The following is a 23,219-nucleotide window of genomic DNA, read 5'->3' as shown; positions in this document are numbered from 1 at the left end:
CTTAGAAGAGATCGACCTAACGAAGTCGGTCTCCTACAAAGATAAGTTATAAAAGTAATCCCTGAAAGAGACCTAACAGAGGTCCAAGAAAGAGGATTACAAAAATAACTCATAAAGGGATATTACGCCAAAGAAAGCATAAATGCGAAGCTTCAAAAAGCCACTATAATCAACCTCAGAAAGCGGTTTTTTGTTTTTCAAAATGAAGTTACCAGGCAGGCAACTTAAAAATGTCAAACGAGAAAAATAAAGAGTTCAAAAAGCCCACACATTGGGCCATCTACACAAAAAAGTTATAAAAAGTTTCCACAAAACGCCCACAAGTCGGGCCAACTACAAATCAACAGAAGTTTTCTCGGCAGCATCGGGAGCTTTCTTGGTGGCATCAGAATCAGGAGAAGAAGGGCGAGCTTGAATAGGCACAGCGTCAACAGTTCCATCATCCTGGTTCAGGATTTAGCAATCCGGATCAGCTGTAACAGGAGAAACCGAGGAGGGTGACACTTTGAGAGAAGAAACTGGATGAGGGTTAGCATCATCATCATCTTGGTCGTCAGGGACAATCTTGCCATCCCTCACCACATTGTCCAAGCTGACAAGAGACAGGTCGGCATCAGGGGCAACAACGCGAAACTGCTCCATCAGATTCTCGGAGGCAGCAGTTACGCTACCCACAAGATGGCCCTGAAGCTCACCATAATCAGCCCGAGCAGTCTCCAACTCACTCCGAAGGCGCATGATTTCCCTATAAGCTGAGACATAGCTGTCCTTATGCTTCAGGGCCATGTCTTCAGCCAGCCTCAAAGAAGCAGCAAGGGCGATAAAACTAGCTTTTTCACCCTCTAGCTCCTTCTCCACCTTTGCCAACTTCACCTCCAACTCCTCCTTCAGACCCTTGATCCGATTAAACTCCGACTTGGCCTCCTCCATAAAAGACTTGGTGGCATGAATCGGAATCCCTTGAACTGTCTGGAAAATAGCCGCACTCATATGAGCCATCTTCACACTATTATTGGCCATAAAATACAGGTGCTGAAGGAGAGACACATCGTCCATGGAAAGTCCACCATAGGGAACAATTTGCTGATCAATAAATTCAATGGCATCAAAGTCGGGGGCATCCATATTGAAGGGTTCAATAGTTTTCTGCTTTTTACTAGGAGGGGGACCAGAAGTTGCAGTAGATGATTGGGGAGGATCAACTAGGCGGACCCGAGGAACAGGAATTGCTTTCCTCGGTCCAGGGGAACTCGGTACAGGAGGCTTCAAAGGAATCTGAGAAGATCCCTCTCCGGCCACCTTGGCCGAGATGTTCAGAGCAGCAGTGGCCTTCTTCGCTTTTTTAAAGGCCTTCAAAGAATCAGTATTTTTCGACATCTCTGCAAACATAGCAACAGCCAAGAGTTACAAATGTAATGTAGAGAAAGGAAAAACAAGTATAAAAGCAAAGCCAAACAAAATACCCAGAACAGTTCGAACCAAGGAAGGATCATTTAAGAATCTCTTCGTATCAAGATGAGGTGGTTTCCCCCAAAGATCCTCGAGGACAACCACAAAAGCGCGTTCAACGTCATCTAGCATCTCCCAAGTGTAGCGAGATACTCGTACATCTTTTTGCCACTCTAGGGGGAAGGAGGGCTCGTCGTTTTCATCAAGAAAAAAGGGGCGGACCCCCTCAACAGCTCGAACTTTGAAAAAGTAGTTCTTAAAGTCCTTAAAAGACTCATCATACATAGCAAACACTTTGTGCCCCTGGGCGGACCGAAAAGAAACCCAAGAAGCTTTCTTTTTTGAGGAACCACCGGGCTTGGCGGAAACAAACAAATAAAGGAACAAAGTCTGGGAAGGAGATACATCTAGTTTACGGCAGAGAAGTTGAAAAATCTTAATAAAACCCAGGAATTGGGGTGAAGCTGGGAAGGAGCAATATTACACGACCACAGCAGGTCGGTCTCAAAGGCGGTAAAAGGAAAAGAAACGTTCAACTGACTGAAAAAGTACTCGTAAGCATAAAAGAAGGGACGCTCTCCCTCGACAGAAGTCGGAAAGCAAACTCTCTCGTCAGAGTCAGGGGCAACAAGCTCATAATCCTCCTCACGAGCGTTGTTACCACAAATCCTATGACGCTTCCTCAGTTCAGCACAAAACTCGGCATCCACAACAGAAACACACAACAAGACAAGGGAGTCTAGCCAGTTGGACATCCCCTCGGGAACTCTGGAAGACATCTCTACGATGTTATTGCGAGAAGACATAGGGCCAACTAATCCTACAAGAAAGAAAAGAAGACGGGGTTACTAAAAACATCTCGGAGAAGGTAGAAAGCAAACTTAAATATCATACAGACGAGGCATGCAGAAAAGGAAAACCCCAAGACTCAAACCAAAAGTCTTGGGGCATCCTTTGGAGGCAGCAACAACAAAGCAAGGTCCCTGGGAAAAACCTACACCCCAACGTTTCTCGAAAACAAGGAAACAAGGCCTAAAGCAACAAGCATTTTCGTCCAGCAAGACAAAAAAATGGAAAAGTCATTAGAGCAACTATCTTTCTACAGTCTACCAGCAAAAGCATTGTCAATGTCAACAATGCCAAACAGAACAACACCAAAGATACAACCTTTTCCAGAATTAGACAAAAAACACCATCAAAAGTACAAACAGGAAAGGCAATGACAAGCGAAAGCTCTAAAGGCATTAAGCAAAAAGCGATCATGCAGAAAATGAAAGAAGCCCCAGAACACACGGTGATAAACAGGCACGGTAAATGCAAAAAGATTCAAGTTTTTCAAACAAGCATGAAAGCAAAACCAAAACTTTATCATAAACCGAAGGTCAAAAAGTAATAAGAAGTAAAGAAACGGAAAGTAGAAACCAAACCTGGAAAGTCCTGAAGAAAATGGAAAGCTGGGACAGGAAAACGTCTCTCAAAGGAAGCACCAACGGAGTACCGAAACGAAACGGCGCAGAGAAAGAGTAAGGCAAAACAGAGAAAATACAGAGGAAAAGTTAAAAACGGGAGAAGAGAGAAATGCGAAGAAGTTACGAAATGCGTGAAGAAGAAAAACCGTTTCTGGGTTTTCAAAATCAAAATAAAAGGCCCTAGGAGAAACGGGGCAATTAATGTTAAATAAAGGCATTAAACCCTCGCACGTTTCCAAAGCGCCGATATAAAAGCACGTGCTTTTAGAAGAAAACGTTCTACATTCAAAAACTTCTACAAGGGGAATCGACAAAAATGCTTGAGTTCGGCCTCAAGAAGGACCGAAGTCTAGGACTCGACCTCAGAAAAGAAGACCGAGCTCAAGCAGGGGCACTGTTCATACCCTGGGTCGAGCTATCCGACCTGGGATGATTGAAGATAAAGCGACCGACCTCTTCAGGTCAGACTATCCGACCTCTTCTCAGAGAGCTCGGCCAAATCGACAAGAGAGCCCAGTAAAGGGCCCAAATGGAGGAACACGACCCAAATCCTAAGACGGCCTAAGCCTATAGAGATAAGGGCGGTTCCGCTGAAGATACGCTGACCTCAACCCTAAAGATAAAGATAAGATAAGATAACTAACTTATCTTATCCAACAAAGGTCACGTCTCAACACTATAAATACACTGGAGCACCCAGGTATAACTCATATTCTGATTCTACTCAATACCTGCTTAATACCCTTGCTAACTTAAGCATCGGAGTCCCTTGCAGGTACCCCCCACCCTCCGGGGACGAAGGATCAGCATTGTCGCCCAGTCCAACAAGTCGGACACGGCAGCTCCAACCACCATCATCAAGTTGGACACAACAGTTCCAACCCACGCAAGAGATCTCAACAAAGATCGACCTCTAGTTTCAGGCCCCCGGAACAACGCCGTTTCTTTGTGTCCAGTGTGGCAAGAATTGATCACATCACTAACAGCGTCAGTGCTCCGGTGACGAAAAAAGGGGGTAGGACAAACGTGGTGCATTTTTTTCTATCTGAAGGACTAATTTAGTGTAATTGGAATCTCGATGACTAAATCAATGTAACTCGCCAATCTCATGAACCAAAGTGGAGGCTTAACTAAAAAAAAAAGAGGAGAAGATAGGGTAGCTGGGTAGAGCTTCAAATGTTTTTTTTTCATTAAACTTCAAAACGGCACAATTTAGGTAAAATCGGTTGGGTCCTAGTTCAATTTAACCGAATAGTTCAGTGATCTACGTATAAATTTTAGATTTGTGATTTTTTTTCCTTTAAGCCAAATTATAAAGATGTTCGATTTTTGATTAGACTGATCTGACAAGTCGATTCAATCCAATTTTTTAGAACCATGATTATGACTTAGATAGTATTTATAACTATATAAGCCTTTATAATTCTTATAAACTTAAGAGGTATTTTTTGATACATTTTAAGAGTTTATACATTTGTAAGAAGTTATATTATATTCCTAATTTTATATACAGATTTAAATATTAAAATTTTAATATTAAAAATTCTAAAAATATAAGGCTTTAAATTAAAATGTAATTAATTAAAACTCAATTAGTTTTAAATGAAATAAAAAAGATTACAATTTTTTAAACAATATGAATAAAATGAGATATAAAAAATTTAAAAATAAAAAATATTTTTATATTTTTAATCGTCAACAAATTTATTTATGTTTAAGATAAAAAGCAAGGGGTTTGTTTGTTTTTTTTTTTTCCTCTTTTTATTTTTATTTTGCTACTAGAAGGAGAGAGAGTAAGCGAAAGGTTTATGTTCGGAAGCGCTGGTCCTCACGGGGAGTGGCTGAACCCTCTTCCAATTTCATCCAAGACTTTCTTCTTCTTCGTCTTCTCGTCTCTTGCGATCGAAACCAAAACCCTATCACAATCCAAATCGGAGCTTCTCTAATTTTCTGGAACCTTATACGCGCCATTTCTCCCAAATCCCCGCTCTCCTCATGGATTCCTTCCAGCAGTCCCACGGCTACATCAGGCCTCCCCACCCGCCTGATCCCCACCACCACTTCCACCAGATGCCTCCGCCGCCGCTCCCGCCGCTCCCGCCGCGTCAGCCTGCACCTCCCCAAGCACCATGGTACTCCTCTCAATTCCAGTACCACCACCCTTCTCAGACCCCCTCCCCTCCGCCGCAGTGGCCTCAGCCTCCGCAGCCGCAACACGCCGAGCATTATCCGCCGGCGGCATCGTATCCTCCACCTCCTCCTTCGTCGAACCCTTACCCTTACCATCCCAGCCAGTTCCATGCTCCTCCGCCTCCACCTCCTCCCCTTCCCCACGCTCGTTCTCACGCTCCTCCTCCTCCTCCTCCTCAGTTCACCCCTCACTCCCACGTTTCTCAGCAGCCCTATCATCAGGTGAAAATTCTACCGTATTTTTCCCTCTCTCAGTATTGGTGTTTTGTTTCTTCTTGGTTGTTGGCTAGGGCTTATTTCTACTTTGATTATTCTGAAGTTTAATTAGTTGATAGCTGGTTCTACACTTTCTTTTGTTTTAATTCATTCATTTTTTAATTTCTTACTTTTTGTAGGAATGGAGCAACCCAAGCTGGCCTGCCAACCAAGGTTATCCTGGTTAGTTAGTTGTTGTACTTTTTATTCGAGGATCAATTTTTTTAAAAAAGAGTTTATATATTGTTTGTTTAAATCTTCAGTGGAAAAGTAGGGATCTGAAACGTTTTTGAATTGAGAGGCAAGCATTTGCATGCAATGTTGTGCCGGTTTTTGGGTGTTGTTACTAGATATTTCAGCATCTTGTGGCCTTAATTTTGTTTGTAACCATAAGACTACGGCGAGTTTTGAGTTGGCACTGAATTTCGCTCTAGATGAGAACAGATGTCTTGATCAAAATTTCGTCTATAGTTTGTAACCAACAATAACTGGCTTGCATTTAGTCATTTAAATGATAACAATGTAGCATCTCTCTTTTATTTTCCCTCGACTCATGTGTGCCATTGCATGCCACCATTTTGCCTTTTGGAAACTTGCTTTCCTTTTCTTTCTTTCTCTCTATCCCCCTCCTATTTTGAATTTCCAATTTGTATATCTTTGCTTAAATAATAATAATAATTATGCAATAATAGCCCAAAATAATGAAGAAGATTGGGCTGCTAAGGCCAGAGCATGGGCTGCTAAGTCTACTATGGAAAGTCAGCATCCACAGTCACACTTTTCACCTGCTGGAAGAGTGCAAGAGCAAAACCATTATCATGACCAGTATCAGCAATCTGCTGACTCACGCTATACCGATGTTCAAAACCAGTCCCATCCATCATCAACCTATCAGCAATTTTCCTACTTGGATGCATCTGCACAACGGCTCTCAGGACATTCCCAGGATGCTGCATCTATCAGTTTGGAGACCTCATATACTTCAGATGGACATTCATATGGTGCTAGAGATGGAACCAACACTGGAGATCCAACAGTTTCATTTGAACAGGGAAACTTGCCTACAAATCCATCAGTTCATCAGCAGGAGGTACCTTCTAGTTATAGTTCTGTTACAGGTAATTATTTATTTAGCATGTTGAAATTGCCAGTGAAGCTTTGTTCACATACTGTGGAAATGGCTTGTAGATGATTCTCTAACATTTCCCTATACTGAAGTACATGTGATGTGAACCTGTTACATTTTGCTTCAAAGAAAGATCCTTTTCAACCCCATCCTTCCTAACTTTTAAAGCGAGATATGTGATCAGCCTATTGCAATTATTTTGTTATAGACAACTAATATGGGTTTATAAGTTTCTTTTTAATAGAAAAAGAAATATCAATAATTATAAGAATAAATACAAGAGAGGGTAAGGTACACGTAGAAACCCAATTCCAAAAACCACCGATACCGAAAGTTTAGAAAAGGGTAAAAATGGCTGCAGCAAAATTCAAAACCATCAGAATCCGAAGAGATGACCAAAAAGAAAACTATCAAAACTGCTTCAAGACTCTCCTTGGAAACCGTCTCCATCGTGAAACAACTTGAATCCTATTTGTAAACTATATTTGCTTGACTCATATAGCTGAACTCACATAGTGTGAAAAGTGCTGTTGTTGCCATTGTTGTAACCTGGATATTAATATACAGGTAAGGAGGCTGCTGAGCATATTCAACAATCATACACAATGTTCCCACCACCGGTTTCCTCATCACAAGAACAACAGCATGTGCAACCTCCTCTCCAAGCAACCTTTGCACCTGGCAGCAATTCAGTGGACCCTGCTATCAGTCTTGCTGATCAACCTTTAGACTTTGCACCTAGGTTTAGTCATGATAGTGACCTGCAAATGCAGTCGACTTATAGTCATCATGATTCGGGTACTTCTATGAACAACTGGGCTGCTCCAGTGGCCCCTGCCGGTGGTTATGCACCAATACCTGCAATTCTTGCCTCTGGGCCACAGGTCTTAATTTTGTCACCATTTTTGCTACTTACATAGATACATATATGTATTCATTTGAATGTACATAGCCTGACACTCGGGTAATTTTAACAGCATGATCCTTCTATTTCTGGTCCTGGTCATGTGGCACCACCATTTGGAAGGTTTCCAGGACCTGGACTACCTCCAGCAATTCCCCCAACTAGTGCACCCTTTGCTCTTAGCACAGGAGCTGCAGTTCACCCTACAGCAGCTTTCTCTGCTGATCCATATGGTGTTCCAGAACGTCCAAAGAAGGTAACTATATTGCATAGGTTACTTCTTGGACAATATATGCATCATCAAACCTCATTTTGTTGTTATTTTTCAGGCTTCAGTCCCTAACTGGCTTAGAGAGGAAATAAAGAAAACAGTCATTGCTGCTCCTTCTGCAGAGCACCCAAAAGCGGAAACATCTGTGGACGATGGCATTGGTAAAACGTATGCAAAGGGTGATGAGACAGATAGCAAGAGCATTGATTCCTCTAGATCAGATGAGGAGGAGGATGAAGAGGTTCCATTCTCTGCCATTGCAGTTTGCTTCTACAGAATGATTCCCTTCATATTCTTTCTGTTTTGTTATTTACATGAACATTATTCTCATCAAATTTGATCTAATGTGTTCAATATGTAGGATCTTGCTGAAGCAGCTAGAACTGCAGCAATCAACCTAGAAATAAAGAGAGTTCTTACGGAAGTTCTTTTAAAGGTTAGTTTAATAAGTAAATTACTGTCATTTAAAATCTATCTAGGTAGCAGAATAGTAGTTTATGGTAGTTCTAATTGAATCTTCTTGTTAGGTTACTGATGAATTATTTGATGAAATTGCAACAAAAGTTCTTGATGAAGATGGTCTGACTGCTGAAGGTGATAGTGTGATGCGCTCTATTTTTCTCCTTTTAAATATATATCTATACAAATGATTATTTGCCAACTTCATGGTCTAGTAAATTTAATATGTAAGTTTTAAATTTTTTGTATGCAGTGGGTCATAATGGTGCCACTTCAAACCATAAGCCATCAGCATCTCCACCATCATCAGTTCAAGTTCCTAAGGCATCTGCAAAGGTTCTAGTTCCAGTCAAAGCAAAGGAGTTCGAGAATGATGTTGCCATTGAAAAATCTAATTCCAGTTCTCCTGGAGATGTTTTAGGTCTTGGAAATTATGGTTCTGATGCTGATGATGGAGATGATGAAATTGAGAGTTCCAGTGTGCCAACTCCTTCAAAAGATGCTACTAATCGGTCAAGGCTCAAGAAAAGTTTGGAAGATACAAATAATTTCCCTGTTAATAGCAGCTCTCAACTTGAAGAGCATGGAAGAAGTCAAACAAAATTAGAGGATAAGCCGGTCAAAACCGGCTCATTACAACCCAGAACTAGCAACGGGGCTGCTACTGATCAGTTGCAGGGTAATAAGGTGCCCAGAGAATTGGATAATTCGAATTCTAAAGATAATAGGTGGACTGAAGCCTTGGAAAGAAGCCACAATGGATTTAATGGTCTTAGTTCTAAAGATTCTTCAGGGTTACCAAAATCTGAATTGCCTGGAAAGAATGCTGCCGTGGAGAAAGCAGTAGATGATAATCCAGTTAGGGAAGGCAAAAGAAGATCAGAGAAAAATGACCGACATGATAGGAGTTCTGAAAAGGAGTCTGTTAAGGAGGTACATGTTAACAAGACTGGGACAGATGAAAAAAGTGATGAGATCCATAGAAGAAAGGATGAGAAACACGGGAGAAAGGAAAAAAGAGATTACAACAGTGAGGCAAAAGAAAGAAAGGAGCTCAATTTACGGCATGGAGAGAAGGCAAAGGAATCAGAGTCGAGGAAAAAGTCCTCTCATGATGTCAAGGATGATAAGAAGGAAGCAGACAAGCCCCATAGAAGTAGTGGCTTTGAAGATACTAGCCGGAGAAGGGGACATACAAAGGATAAGGGGGAGCATAAATCTAGGCAAAAAGATGCAAGCAACCCTGATAGGCACAAAAGACGACGTTCATCTTCAGTAGGCAGTAGAGGCAGAACCAGCAGGGACCATGCTGTTAATCATTCTGGTGTTTCAAGCGGTGAAGGTTCAGATGGCTCAAAAAGGTTTAGAACAGATTCCATTGAAACCTTGTTTAGCTTGTTATCACATGTTGCCTCATCTCGTTTTTTATATTGCAGGAAGCCACATTCAAGAAGACGGGACTTATCACCATCTCCAGTCAGGTCTAAGAGAAGGTATTATTTTATATTCACATTTAACTCGGGGAATGCTCTTTTACTTTTCTTCTCGCGCTTCTTTCTTTTTTGTTTTCTTTTTTTCTTCTGTGTTTCTTATAGAATCGTGGTGGTTCGACAAACAGCTTTACTTAACTGATGGTGCTAAAATTTGGTCTAAAGTAGTCTATTTGTTGTATTGCCATTCTTATACTTTCTGTGCATCTGTGTATGAGTTGCCATGAAACTATCCACTTTTGTGCATTTAATGTTTTATATCTGGGTCAGTTTTTTTACGGCCTGCAGATTAACTGCATCCCATAATTTTGTGATGAAGGATTCTGTTGACATCATAAAGACCAGAAAGTTGTATATTACCACCGTTCACTAATAATTATCAGTTTAGCAAAATTGGAACATTATACATTCACAAATCAGCATACTACCTTTACTTTTGATTGTACTACTTATTTATGCACTGTTTATGGATTTCAACTTTGGTCATTTGCCAAGTTTCATGTGTAATCATTTATTTACTTCTATTGGTGATAAAATATTCTGGTTGTTTATATTTTTGTTATGGTATATATGTACATAGATAAATGTTTCTATCATTAGTATGCATTTGCTGGGGAACTTATGAGATTACATTTACTGAAGTTCTGAAATTGATGTTATAATTTGTTGTGTACCATAGGCTAGTTATTTTATTCGTTTGATCAAATTTAGGCTTGACATTTGTGTTGAGTTTTAGGATTCTGAAGCTCATACTTAACATTCAGTTGGTTTATTGTTTAGTAAATATAATCTTTTTTGTATTTATGGATTAGTGTAGTCTGCATGTTATTTCTATTTATCCGCCAATGATCACTGACAGAAATGCTAGAAAACCCTTAGTTTTATGTACAATGTAGCATTTATTTGCATGTGGTTATTAAGGACTTTATCCCCTGCATCTAATCAGGATAGAGAAGTATGTTGTTGGTAGATTTTTAGTTATTATTGAGGTTCTAAGATCTGGTAAACTTTTGATTGTATCTTTTAATTTTATTCAGAAGTTACAGAAAAAAGATTTAATGGTTATAGGCTACTCCCAATGGGGTTGTGACACTACCAGGTTGAGTACATTTTTATGATAAACACATTCACTTTTAACTCACCAAGTCAGTACGGTGGTTTCATTTTTAGACAAGTTTCGCGGTCTCCTTATAGCAAGCGTTCTCAGCGCAGGCATTCTCCCTACTCTTCTCTTGATAATTCCAGGTTTGTTGGCATATAAGTTTTTCAAGATTAAGATTTTATGTTTTTGAGACAAAAACTTCCATCATCATATAAGAATAAATAACTCAGGTGAATTTGTCAAGCTTCTTCATGTTTACTTTACAATGCTGCTTTGTATATTTACTGTGTGCGCTTTTCATGCAGAGGAAGGAGGTCAAGATCCAGATCACCTGTTCGGCGGCAAAGATGAATGCCAGGGTGAAAAGATGATTGGCATTACATCTACAGGCCCAAGCAAGAGAAACATAAATTTGAAGTGTTCAGAGCGAAGTTTGTGATGTTTGCTATTTGCAAGGACTCTTGATGAGGATATTTGGGAGAGGACACGTGTTGTCCCATTTTTGTAGGTTTGAATCCTGGTTTGTCACTGTTCTTTGAGAAGAGTAGTTAGACTGGGCTACATATGGATATGTGTTGTAATGTTTCTTCATGTAAAAAGGAAAAACAGGAAATCATAGCTGTGTCCTCAACTAGATTTCTGGTATGTATTTACTATTTAGCCCCCCTCCTCTCTCAATGTCTAATTCTTACATAAATATCCGATAGATTAGAATGTGTTCCGATGCTGCCCGATGTGGTGGCTGAAGCCTGAATGTTTCAGATAATTTATTCATTAATTTGATTTGCTCTTGATGTTAGTTTTCTTACTTTATATTCCTGCAAATTGTTATTCTAAGTATTTAGTGTCAAATTATTTTTATTCTATTTCATTTAATCGGTTTAAAATGACAGTGATGCTTTATTATGTCATTGAAATGTTTATTCTTGCAAGTGTTCTGAGATATAAAAAGTGAAATACGATTTGGAAGATACTATTTCCATATCAAAATTAGACTATATTTTTCTTTCGAATTAATAAGAAAAAAAGCATAATAATTAATAAGCTTTGCTTAGGACATGTTTAAAAAATGTAACTAGAAGGCCTTCTTGTTTGGCAGAATGAAATTTAAGCTTTCATTTTTCTAAACGGTAACAAATCATTAAAAGGAAATTACAAAATAATAGACGCTTGACAAATTTAAAATGGAACTATTTTGTTAGTGTAGCCTGAGAAATTAATTTCAAAAGTCAAGAATAAAATAAACAGACCGTTTTTTCATATTTTCCTTCGCATGAAATGAAAGTGTCACCACTCACAATCACTAAAATAAAGGTTGCTTGTTCGGTTATATTTCTTAAGACCTAGATTGCCTAGGTGATGAGCTAATTTGAAGTGAATTTTAAGAATTCACATGCCATGCCCCCTACTATCGTGATTTCGTAACGCAGAATACTTGCAACTTATGATACTCTTGAAACTTGTTCACATATAAATAATATCGGCTTTGACCTTTGACCAGCTGGTAGCTTAAACTCTTGTATCCAAATTCAATATATTAATTCATTTGTTATCATCCAAATTAACGTGCTTGTCACGTCAAACTTCACATGTGTTATTAGTGGGTTTGTTACGCTTGCAATTTCTTTCTTTGTTTCCTTTAGTTAAAGCACCACTCTCTCTTTTTCAATAAGACTTGGCAGAACACAACCATCACAAAGTTTCGTCCTAACACAACACAAACCATGAAGGTTCTTTTTCTTCTGTTACTTGAATTGCATTCTTCTATGTCATAGCATGTCCTTCATTTTACTTTCTAACATGTCAATGTTGTGTTATTTTTTTGACTTGGCAGGAATCTTTTAAGGTGGAGCTCTGGTCAATTTGGCTATCTGGGTTAGTCTTGATTGGTCTTTCTCTCTATGTTACTCAGAGGCTACCTTTGCACAATAAGGATCACAGCAGAATCACTATCCCCAAGCTCAACAACAATGTCGCATCGGATTCAACAGGTTTGAGGATTACCATATTCACTGCTCCTAAGCCTTTTAAGGGCTCCACTGGGACAAAGCAGTCACTGGCTGTTCAATCATGGCTTGCTCTATCTCCAAATGTTGGTGTTGTTTTGTTCAGCAAGGATCCTTCTGTTGCTTCTTTTTCTGGAGCTTTTGGCTCCCGGGTTTTGGTTGATACCAACATTGATTTCACGTATGTTTGTTAACTTTGAACTATAGTATTTATGAATTGATATTGATTGCTTAGGCGAAATATTTGCATACTCTTGGACCACATTCCTTCATTTTGGCCTCTAATCCATGTTTGTTCATTTATGTTTCCAGCTTCCTTGGTACACCTTTTCTTCATTCCATGATTGCAAGATCACACTCATTCACATCAGACATATATGCCATTGTTGATCCTGAAACTGTTATCCTTTCCGGATTCATCTCCACCTTAAACCATGCTTATGAACTTGACCATGATTGGCTTCTAGTTGCTTCATCACAAAATGTGTCTCACTTCCCATTTCATTTGGACAATTCTGGGAAACATTGGCTACTAGACAATGGGGAACATGTGAAGATCCATGAGGTAACAAAAGTTAATAAATGATTGATCAACAAACTCGTTGAACATACTATATCCAATTTTGCTTGTTCTTTCAGATGCAGAAAATGCTTCAGCAGAATTGGCAGGGGAATCAATGCTACACAAGCATGATCATTGCATGGAACAACAATGATGCGCCTCTACATAATGGAGTTCTTCCTCCTTTCTTGTACAATAAGGGTATACACAACAATTGGCTTATTCATGAAGCAATGTCATCTGAGTTCAGATTTGTGTTTGATGCTACTTTGACCATCACAAGTTTCCATCTGAATGGTGACCAGGATATTGAAAATAGGGAATGGGAGTACATTGGAAATTCTCATTTAGGTGCACATTATGGCTCATTCTTCTTCAGTGAAGCCAATTATTCTAGCATTCCCAAACTTTTCAAGTGTTATAAACAATACATTATTCTTGACACTAATAAGAACATTGTTTATCCGATTGGACACAATAGAAAGATGAACTTGTGGAAGGAAAATATTTTCTCTTCTTGGTTAGAGAAAAACACCATGCATTGCATTGCTTGTCTGAAATCACAGATCATCAGAATATTGGATTGCTCTCTAAAGGGTCAAATGAAAACTTCAGAGCCTCTGGAGATTCCTTTCTCTTTAGAATCACTCCTTTCTATCTCGGCGGACGAAACCAAAACCATTGTTCTCACAACTGCTGGATTTAGCTATAAGGATATGCTGATGAGTTGGGTTTGCAGATTGCGAAAACTGTCCATTGAAAACTTCATTGTTTGTGCTCTAGATCAGGAAACTTATCAATTCTCCATCTTGCAGGTGTGTGTTGATTTTCTGCCTGAAAAATTTATATTTCAAAGTAGTACTTTTGTATCTGAATGCAAATTTTCTCTTTCCCTTGCCATGCTTTCGGTTACCATAGGGAATTCCAGTTTTCAAAGATCCATTAGCACCAAGTAATATTAGTTTTGATGACTGTCACTTTGGAACAAAGTGCTTCCAGAGGGTGACAAAAGTGAAGTCAAGAATGGTCTTAAAGATACTCAAGCTAGGTTACAATGTTCTTCTTAGTGATGTGGATACATATTGGTTCAAAAACCCACTTCCCTTGCTTCAATCTTTTGGTCCTGCTGTTCTTGCTGCACAGTCTGATGAATTCAATAAAAAAGGTGCTTATTCTTCAATCTCACTCGAAAATAAAAGAGTCAAGTAACAAGAATGCATAAAGATTTTTTCAATTTTTCTAATATGTTTTAAAAATGATCTTCTGTTTTTGCTTATGCAGGACCAATAAACCTTCCAAGACGCTTGAACTCTGGCTTCTATTATGCTCACTCTGATGGTCAAACCATTGCTGCAATGGAGAAAGTGGTGAGTCATGCACAAACTTCAAGCTTATCTGAGCAGCCAAGCTTCTATGACATGCTGTGTGGAACAGGAGGATCCAACCGTGTCGATGATAATCGATGTGTTGAATCCGAAACAAACATGACAGTATATTTCTTAGATAGAGACCTTTTTCCAAATGGTGCATACCAAGATCTGTGGCAGAAGAAGAATGTGAGTGCAGCATGTTTGAAGAAAGGATGCTTCATTATCCACAACAACTGGATCAGTGGGAGGTTGAAGAAGCTTGAGCGCCAAGTCATGTCAGGTTTGTGGGAGTATGACTCTGGCACAAGGATGTGCCTGCAGAGCTGGCACACTATAAAACCATGAAGTTAATTTTGATGAACCAATCCAATTCCTTCTTATCTAATCTAGAGACAATTTTTGTTCTCATCCAAGAAGACAGAGCTAAAAGCCATGCCTCAATTTTGTTTGTGAATTTTGAATGCCTTGGTTTCATCACTGCTTCATAGCCGGCCGTTGAAAACAAGATGATATTTGGTGGTAAATCATACTATAAATGCCATTTTCTTTGCTTTCGCTCTTCCGCTACCTAACATCATCTCCCAAATTACCATGTTGGATCGGATAGGCTGCAAAACTTTCGGTTGCAGGCTATGCTGAAGCGTGTTGTTCACAAGTTAGGCCTGGTAGAGGAGACTAAGAAAGATTACAAGAAGAAAAACAAGGCCAAAGGAAGCAAGGCTTCCTCAGAGCTAAGCTCAAGATCAAGTGAGTTATTTGTGAAGATAAAGCATGTAGGTGGACAAAAGGATCTGTACAAACATGCAGTTCCGGTGTCAAAGTTGATGAGAAAGCATCATGGGATGTGTATTGCGCTGCCACAAGTCTTCAAGGATCCTCACAATGCAGTGCTCAATGAAGGAGAGGTTTTGCAGCCTGGTCACAAGTACATCCTAATCTCTTTCAAGGATGTGGACAAGCTCAAACGCAAGTTTCCGGCGCAAGGCAAAACCAGTAGGCCGAATGGGGTGGCGGCGGTTGAAAAGATGGACAAAAAGGCCAGGTCCCCAAGTGGACACAAACTCAAAGCTCAGAATGGAGTAGCCGGACGAAAGACACATGATGAGATCACATTCACCAAGGAGAATGGCAACATGAAAATGCCAAATGGATTTGCAGGCCAAAAGAGGTTGGAAACAAAGACAATTTTGTCTCCAAGTGGAAAATGCAACAAAGGGCAAGCCAAAGTGGCAAATGGACTAGTTGATGATGAGGAAGAGATAGTGGACACAATGGTGGATGGATCTCTAGGTGGAGATGAGGAAGAACAGTCTCTTTTTTCCTCTGCAAGGGACTTCTATGTCCCTAAGGAGAAGAGATCGGCGAGACCTTGTTCGAGACAAAAAGGGCTAAAGGGGAGGAGTCCTTTTGTGCCACCTCTCCCAAAGGGAAGATCATATAGAAGTATGGGATGGCAACCAAGCCTCCCAAGTGTGAAAGAGCTATCACCATGATATTTTGCTAAGGTTTTACTTTTTCTTTTGTGTAACTCCCTATTCTGGTATGGTATTATGCCTTGCCTGCCACTCATTACTGATTTCATCTCACGGATCTGATTTCTAATAGGTCCTGCTACATCTTCTTAATAAAATTAAAACTCATCTCCATCCTTGTATTTGTAAAACTGTTTACTTATGCATAAGATAGAAACTTTATTAGAAATGAGGGAGATGTGTAGTGCAATTTACATGAAAATACTGGTAAAAATGTAGAATCAATTTTGGAATAACAATGCCTCAGCTGCTACTTTTTGAATTCAGATATCTCTCTCACAACCCAATGTTAATATTCAAATTTATCTTTATTTTCTTGCATGGAATATGGATATACAATGCCAAATTTGAACCGGACAATTTTTTACATCGCTTTAGATGTTACTGGTTACTACTTTGGGATTCACTGCATTGTTTATCTTCAACAAATTTTCTTTCTTCTTAAAAAAGCTCATCTCATACTTCAGCTCTACTTGCCTGATTTACTACTCTTGCAAAATTTTCATAACATCAAGAAGTCTAGAAACACAATCGAATAAACAGAAATAGACTGAAGAAAAAAATGTTAATGTGAATCTATTAAGTACAGATATAATGTATTTTCCAATACTTGTGCTGAAGCTTTGATTTTAACCTGTAGTTGTAACAAGAACCTACTAAGACAACTTGTCACTCACATTATCTTGGTAAGTTCATCTCTGATGGGAAATCAGCATAACTAATCACAGGCTTGGCTTAGGATCCAAACATAAAAGATTCATCCCTCACCAACTTAGTTAAGAACCTACCCCAATGTGCCTGTGCTGCCACATCAATCCTCATCTCCAATCCATACCACAAAAAAAAATCATGTGAAAGTCGGCACAACTAAGATGAATTTATTGATCTCAAAAACACAAGCTACTCTTCACATCTTTGAACTCAACTCATAAAATATAGGCCAAAATCTTAGTCAAGATCCATGTGTATAACACAGATAGCGCAGCGCCAACCGGAATAGTAACTGCCCAAGAAGCCACAATCTCCTTCACAGTTTCTGCTCTCACATTGTTGAGACCCCTGGCGAACCCAACCCCCATAACTGCACCTACAAGAGTGTGTGTTGCTGAGATTGGTAGCCCCAATCTTGAAGCAAACAGAACAACAGAAGCTGCAGCAAACTCAGCAGCAAAACCTCTTGTTGGTGTGAGTTCTGTTATCTTCTTCCCAATTGTTGCTATCACTCTATAACCCCACATCATTAGCCCCGCGACGATTCCAAATCCTCCCCAAGCAAGAACATCGATTGGAATAACAATCTCAGTAGCAGTGCCTCCTTTGGCAGCACCTTGAAGGATAGCTAGTGCACCTGCCAATGGACCTATGGCATTGGAGACATCATTGCCACCATGAGCAAACGACATGAAGCATGCTGAGAGGACCTGCATATAGCCGAATACACCATAAACTATTTCCAGTTGAGTACCCTTTGGACCTGCAACATCAGATAGTAATCCTCCTATGTTTTGGTGGACAGTAGTGTCTTCTTTGTTCTCAGGATGTTCTTCTTGGGTGTTTGACTTGGCAAGAAGATGTCCAAGTTGTCTTCTGATGATTCTGTAGACAAGAAAAGCACCGGCCGCTCCGGAAGCTAAGGCCTGTGCCAGAGCCAAAGGAATGCTCTGGCTAAGAGGGAATGCCATAAAGGAAATGGCAGTTACTCCAAGAAATACAGCAATTGGTGCTGCAGCTGCTGCTGCTTGTCCTGGGTTTGGTGCACTGTACACAAACTGTAGGCCAAAATAACTTCATAAGATTCTGGAGACCTTAAATAGCAGTATTCATGATCTCCTTTTTGTAATTAAAAAGTTTTTGTAATTGGTAGAAGCATGAGATCACAAATCACAACTATTAAGATTGTTTTATAAATCTGTGCTGACTATCAAATCTATTTCCCATGTCATAATTGTAAAACAGATAGAGTAGTCTAAACCTAGTTGTAAATTATCTGCCTTACTCTATAAAAGCCTTATGTTTTACTGCTTTTTTTTCTTAACACTTTGATTATTAATTTTACTGAAGTATCATATATCATTGAAACCAAATCAGCAGAAGTTAAAACCTTGAATGTTTTGCAAGTTGCATTAAAGAGCATACCCTCCGGATGCATTTGTAGACAAGAAATGACGCAGCTGCTCCCACTAGTGGTGAGATAACCCAAGAAGAAATCACCCTCGCCAGCGAACCCCAAAAAACCGCTCCAGCGCCTCCATAGGCTAGACCAAACCCCACCATTGCTCCCACTATGCAATGTGTAGTAGATACTGGCCAACCATAGTATGATGCAATCTGCATTGCACAAAACCATAACATAAATACCTATTCAAATGCATTGCTTCTTTGCATACATCATTCTGTTCTGTTCTTTTTCCTTAGTAACTGTCAAAAAGGCTCATTTTATAGTTGTAAATATAAACAAAACTATGTTTAAAAGTACATAATCATCAATTTTAATGTTGATTTTTTTTTTTTTGTTCATCCTTTGTTAACTTTCTGATTACAGCAACACTATTGTGAATCTTGAGGGGGGAAAAAAGAAAAAGGAGACAAACTGCATTGAACATATCATACATGTTACACTAAAAAATCTAGACAAATAATCAAGTAGCCGCACACTTTATATGTTGGTACCAAATTATACTCAAGGGACATTATACCAATGTCTTTCCAATAGCAAAAAGATTATTAAAAGTGATTCATTGACTTTGGTGTTTGAATCCAGCTGAGTTATTCAAATAACAGATGTTTCGATAACTACAATTTCACTAGCCATCTTGTTATTAGCTTTCCCTTTTGTCTACTTATAATTCTTTAATACTCTAGTTGCTGAAGTAAAACAACTGGAGAAACAGTGTACTATGTTAGGAAAAATTCACATTATCAATCACACTGAATAAAGAAAAAAGGACTTGTTTGCAATTTACATTGTATATTGCAAATTGCAATTAGGAAAATAATAGTATATTTAATTAATTATTGGAATTGAGATAAGAAAGCGCATGAAATTTATAGTTTTTACCTGTAACCAAGTACCAGCAGCAGCAAGAGAAGAAAGCAAGCCAGCAAAGAGAAGAGTATCCTTTCCATGGAATACATTAGCGACAAGAATTCCCTTCTGCATTGTGCTTGTGACATGAGCCCCCATAAAGAGGGCCCCGGAGAATTCCAAGACGGCGGCCGTGAGCACGGCCTGGCGGAGAGTCAAGGCACCAGAGCCGACGGAAGTGCCCATGGCATTGGCAACATCATTGGCGCCAATGTTCCAAGCCATGTAGAATCCGAAGAGGAGAGAGGCGTAAGAGAGAAGCTTGGTCTTGAAGGTCAAAGCTTGTCCCAAAGATCCCATGAAGAGTGGGAGTGTGAGTGCAGCCATTGCCATGCATATTGTGATAGCTGAAGCTGTACGTGAAGTAATGTTGAAGGCTTGTGCAAAACCTGTTACTTTTTCTTCCTTGTTCTCTGTTGCTGTTGAATGCTGACCATTCAGTTCTTCTTCTTCTTCCCCTTCTGCGAAAGATGATAAGGTAGCGAAAGGGTTCACCGAGAGTTTGCTATTATTTGAAGCTCCTTTGAACCTGAGAATGGCGAAAGAAGGCTTTTGTTGGAGAGTGTTAGTACTGGTTGGGTTGATTATTTTGGTATGATAACAAGTTCTTGGAAGAAAAGAAGGAGATTTTGTTGAAGAGAGGCGATAAGCTGAGAGATTCATGTCTTCTTTGTAAGTAACTAGTATAATCTGAATTGGATTATTCAGGAAGCTTGGCCATGATTGAAGAAAGAGAGAAGGAAAGAAAGAAAAAAAGAAAGAAAGAAAGATGGGAATAATGTTGGTTTGGTTAATGGAAAAAATGAGTGGTGATTGTTGATTGTTCCTCAGCAACCATATATCCTTAGACCATATAGCAACAAAAAAATCAATGTTTATGGTTGAAACTTGAAATTAGAAAAAGGAACCATTATCCTCTCTCAAATAGTGCAAGTGTGTCCGAGTGAGTTACACGTCTACGCATGAACTTGCATTGACAATTCTTTCAAGTTCTAAATAAATCAAATTTGTAAGTTAGTATAAGGGGAGATAAGCTATATGTTTATCCACGGGTTACGTACGTTCACAGATCATGTGACAAATCACTGTCACTATACAATCAAGAATCGCCATTTTTGTTAAATACATATATGTCTAGTAATCATTGTCTAACATTCCTTATTAATGCGTTCAGTTTGTTCATATTAATGCTGCTATTTTTCTTATAGTAACAATCTATTTTGGTTTCTATTTAAAAATATTGTTTGTACATTCACATCAGTTATTAAAATCACTCGCTATATATTTATGTTAAATATATGTATTGTTTAACTTATTTTTAATATATATTTTGTATTTAAATATACATTTTATATTATTGACTGATTTTAATAGTTAATTTTAATATACAGACAACATAATTAATTCTTATTACATACATATCAACATATACGTGTATTAAATTCACATGAGCTTATTCTCCGATTAGCTTTCTTTCACGATCTAAAATGTTAAAACTTTTTACATATATACCTTTTTTTCTTATGTAGGTCTGTTATTGGCCAAAAAACTATTACATACATAAACTCTCGACGTTTAAGCGGACGAGTGAGTTCGTGAATTCAAGTTGGTTTTAAGGTTTTTTTTGTTAATTAATGATATTTATTACTTGGTAAAAAAAATAGACATGATTTTTCTAGTAAATGGGCCTCTTCTTCACTTTTGCCCCATTGTAAATGGGCTTATAACCCTCCGTAGATCCAATATGCTTACATTGAGCAAGCTTATACACTGAGCAGTGAGGACCAAAAACTAAAAGGAAGCTCCAACGTCACACCTAAGAATTTGTAGACCAAAAAAAATTTAAAAAAAATAAAGTATTATTTTTGTTTCCAAGGGGTAAATCCTAAAGTTGTCCTTAACATTTTAATCGTCCTATTTAAATTTTTAACATTTCAAAATTAGCTCAATGTTATCCTGCCGTTAGGAATCCGTTAACAGAATTGACGGCGGAATAAAATTGAGACGATTTTAAAACGTTAGGAATTTAAATAGAACGAAAATGTTGGGGACAAAAACGATACATAGAAATAAATTTTAATTTTATCCTTCAACAATATCAATTTTTTATTATACATAGTATTTAATTATTTTTTAATCACATCTAAGTAAATTAGACTTAATCACGTTACTTTCATTCTAAATAAAATTATTTTTTTATAATTTTACACTTAAAGAAAATAAAAAATTATTTAGAATAAATTATTCTAAAATCTTTAAGTGTAAAATTATAAAAAAAATAAATTTATTTAGAATGAAAGTAATGTGATTAAATATAATTTACTTAATTTTAATGGTGTCCTGGATAAGGTTCGGAGTAGGCTAGCAAGCTGGAAAGGGAGTTTACTCAATCGGGCTGGTAGACTCTACTTGGTTAATTCTGTTGCCGCTGCTATTCCCACGTACCAGATGCAGGTCTCTATTTTTTCCAAAGGAATTATTAGTAAATTGGAGTCTATGATGAGGAATTTTCTTTGGAAAGGACAAGTTGATGGAAGATGATTGAATCTTGTTAGTTGGAAGGTACTAGTTACTCCAAAAAAATATGGAGGTTTGGGGATTAGAGATCCTTATTGTGTAAATATTGCTCTTCTTGGGAAGCTAGTTTGGACTTTTTTCCAGCAGCCAAACAAGCTATGGGTCCAACTGTTGGATGCCAAGTACCGATCATCTCTATATGACTGTTTTAGTTATCCTAAGAACAAGGACTCTCTCATTTGGAGGTGTCTTTGCAAGGCTTGGGAAGTGTTGAAGGATGGGTTTGCTTGGTGTATTGGAGATTTGAACCAGAATTTTTGGTTTTCTAGCTGGAGGAGAGAAGGACGGTTATCTAATGAGATGGATTATGTTCACATTTCTGATTCGAATCTCCGGATACAAGATATTTGGTCGGTTGGTAGGTGGCATTTGGATACTCTTTATTCTCCTTTATCTCAAAATCTGAAAGGTAATATTCTCTCTTACAATCCAGATGAACAAGCAGGTCTGGAAGTGGGTTGGTATTGGAGTGGGTCTGCTGCCAAAGTCTATAACTCACGCAATGGTTACTTGTGGTTGTGTAAGCAACTGTTTGGTTGGGAGGAGCAGGAGAATTGGCTTTGGCTTTGGCGTTAGCTTGTTCCGGAAAAGCATAAGTTTTTGGCTTGGTTGTGTCTTAAGGAGGCTCTTCCTACTGCAAGTTTTCGCTTTAGAAGAGGAATGTCGTCATCGGATAGGTGTCCAAGATGTCTTTCTAGCCAGGAATCGGTTTTACATTGTATTCGGGATTGTCCAAAAGCTCAGCTTGTTTGGCATAGGTTGGATATTTCTTGTCATCCTTTGGATTTGAAGAACTGGTTCTTGTATCATAGCAGAGAGCATCCGTTCAAGTTCTTTTCGGGACTTTGGTGGATATGGCGAGCAAGGAATAATGACATATTTAATCCCCATGAAACTTGGCCTCCGGAAAAAGTGATTTGTCTGGCATTAACTTCAGAAAATGAGCTTAGGAATATTTTTGAATTACAACGTATGTCCCTTCCCTCTACTTTAAATGGTTTTTGGAATCCCCCATCCTTTGGTACTTTTAAGATTAATTGTGATGCTAGTTATTTTGGTTCGGGTGATAGTGTTGGTTTTGCTTGTGTTATTAGAGATTGTAATGGGAGTTGGCAAAGGGGGTGTTTGGGAATGATTGCGAGTAATAGTATTCTTCAAGGAGAATTGTTTGCTATTTGGAGAGGATATCTCTTAGCTTGGGATGTGGGTCAACGAGATGTTATTTGTGAGACGGATTGTGTGGAAGCATTTAATCTTGTTACTCAAGATGGTTTTGGGTTTATTGATCCATTGGTGCTCAAAATAAGAGATATCATGCATTGGAATTGGCGTGTTGACTTTCGTTTGATTATGAGAAATGCAAACACGGTGG

The 23,219-nt window shown here is 38.7% G+C and overlaps 2 protein-coding genes across 2 annotated transcripts; one reads left to right on the top strand and one right to left on the bottom strand.

Annotated features, from left to right (window-relative positions):
• Positions 1 to 4,720: 4,720 nt before the first annotated feature.
• LOC130967111 (uncharacterized) lies at positions 4,721 to 16,299 on the top strand. The gene is made up of 19 exons (XM_057891933.1): positions 4,721 to 5,330; positions 5,504 to 5,546; positions 6,056 to 6,481; positions 7,057 to 7,373; positions 7,467 to 7,649; positions 7,723 to 7,905; positions 8,026 to 8,100; positions 8,192 to 8,258; positions 8,377 to 9,484; positions 9,560 to 9,616; positions 10,784 to 10,866; positions 11,021 to 11,146; positions 11,609 to 11,649; positions 12,550 to 12,902; positions 13,034 to 13,286; positions 13,361 to 14,098; positions 14,202 to 14,448; positions 14,565 to 14,976; positions 15,249 to 16,299. The coding sequence occupies exons 1-19, from the start codon at positions 4,914 to 4,916 to the stop codon at positions 16,144 to 16,146; spliced, it is 6,027 nt and encodes a 2,008-aa protein (XP_057747916.1). The 5' UTR covers positions 4,721 to 4,913; the 3' UTR covers positions 16,147 to 16,299.
• Positions 16,300 to 16,703: 404 nt separating this feature from the next.
• Positions 16,704 to 20,076, bottom strand: LOC130968916 (inorganic phosphate transporter 2-1, chloroplastic). Its single transcript, XM_057894420.1, has 3 exons — positions 19,244 to 20,076; positions 18,322 to 18,513; positions 16,704 to 17,954 (listed from the first exon to the last, which is right to left on the bottom strand). Exons 1-3 carry the CDS (start codon positions 19,931 to 19,933, stop codon positions 17,112 to 17,114), a joined length of 1,725 nt encoding a protein of 574 aa, XP_057750403.1. The 5' UTR covers positions 19,934 to 20,076; the 3' UTR covers positions 16,704 to 17,111.
• Between the last annotated feature and the right edge of the window lie 3,143 nt (positions 20,077 to 23,219).

Source organism: Arachis stenosperma, chromosome 3 (genome assembly GCF_014773155.1).
Source record: "Arachis stenosperma cultivar V10309 chromosome 3, arast.V10309.gnm1.PFL2, whole genome shotgun sequence".
NCBI lineage: Eukaryota > Viridiplantae > Streptophyta > Magnoliopsida > Fabales > Fabaceae > Arachis > Arachis stenosperma.
This window is presented reverse-complemented; position numbering and strand designations above follow the sequence as displayed.

What these genes read in the sequence shown, in the direction of transcription:
- LOC130967111 (XM_057891933.1), top strand. Translation starts at nt 4,914, where the DNA reads ATGGATTCCTTCCAGCAGTCCCACGGCTACATCAGGCCTCCCCACCCG. An exon ending in TGCCAACCAAGGTTATCCTG is followed by an intron (nt 5,547 to 6,055) that starts GTTAGTTAGTTG and finishes ATGCAATAATAG; the next exon opens with CCCAAAATAATGAAGAAGAT. An exon ending in CCAGTCAGGTCTAAGAGAAG is followed by an intron (nt 9,617 to 10,783) that starts GTATTATTTTAT and finishes TTTCATTTTTAG; the next exon opens with ACAAGTTTCGCGGTCTCCTT.
- LOC130968916 (XM_057894420.1), bottom strand. Translation starts at nt 19,933, where the DNA reads ATGAATCTCTCAGCTTATCGCCTCTCTTCAACAAAATCTCCTTCTTTT. An exon ending in CTGCTGGTACTTGGTTACAG is followed by an intron (nt 18,514 to 19,243) that starts GTAAAAACTATA and finishes TGTGCAATGCAG; the next exon opens with ATTGCATCATACTATGGTTG. An exon ending in TCTACAAATGCATCCGGAGG is followed by an intron (nt 17,955 to 18,321) that starts GTATGCTCTTTA and finishes TTTGGCCTACAG; the next exon opens with TTTGTGTACAGTGCACCAAA.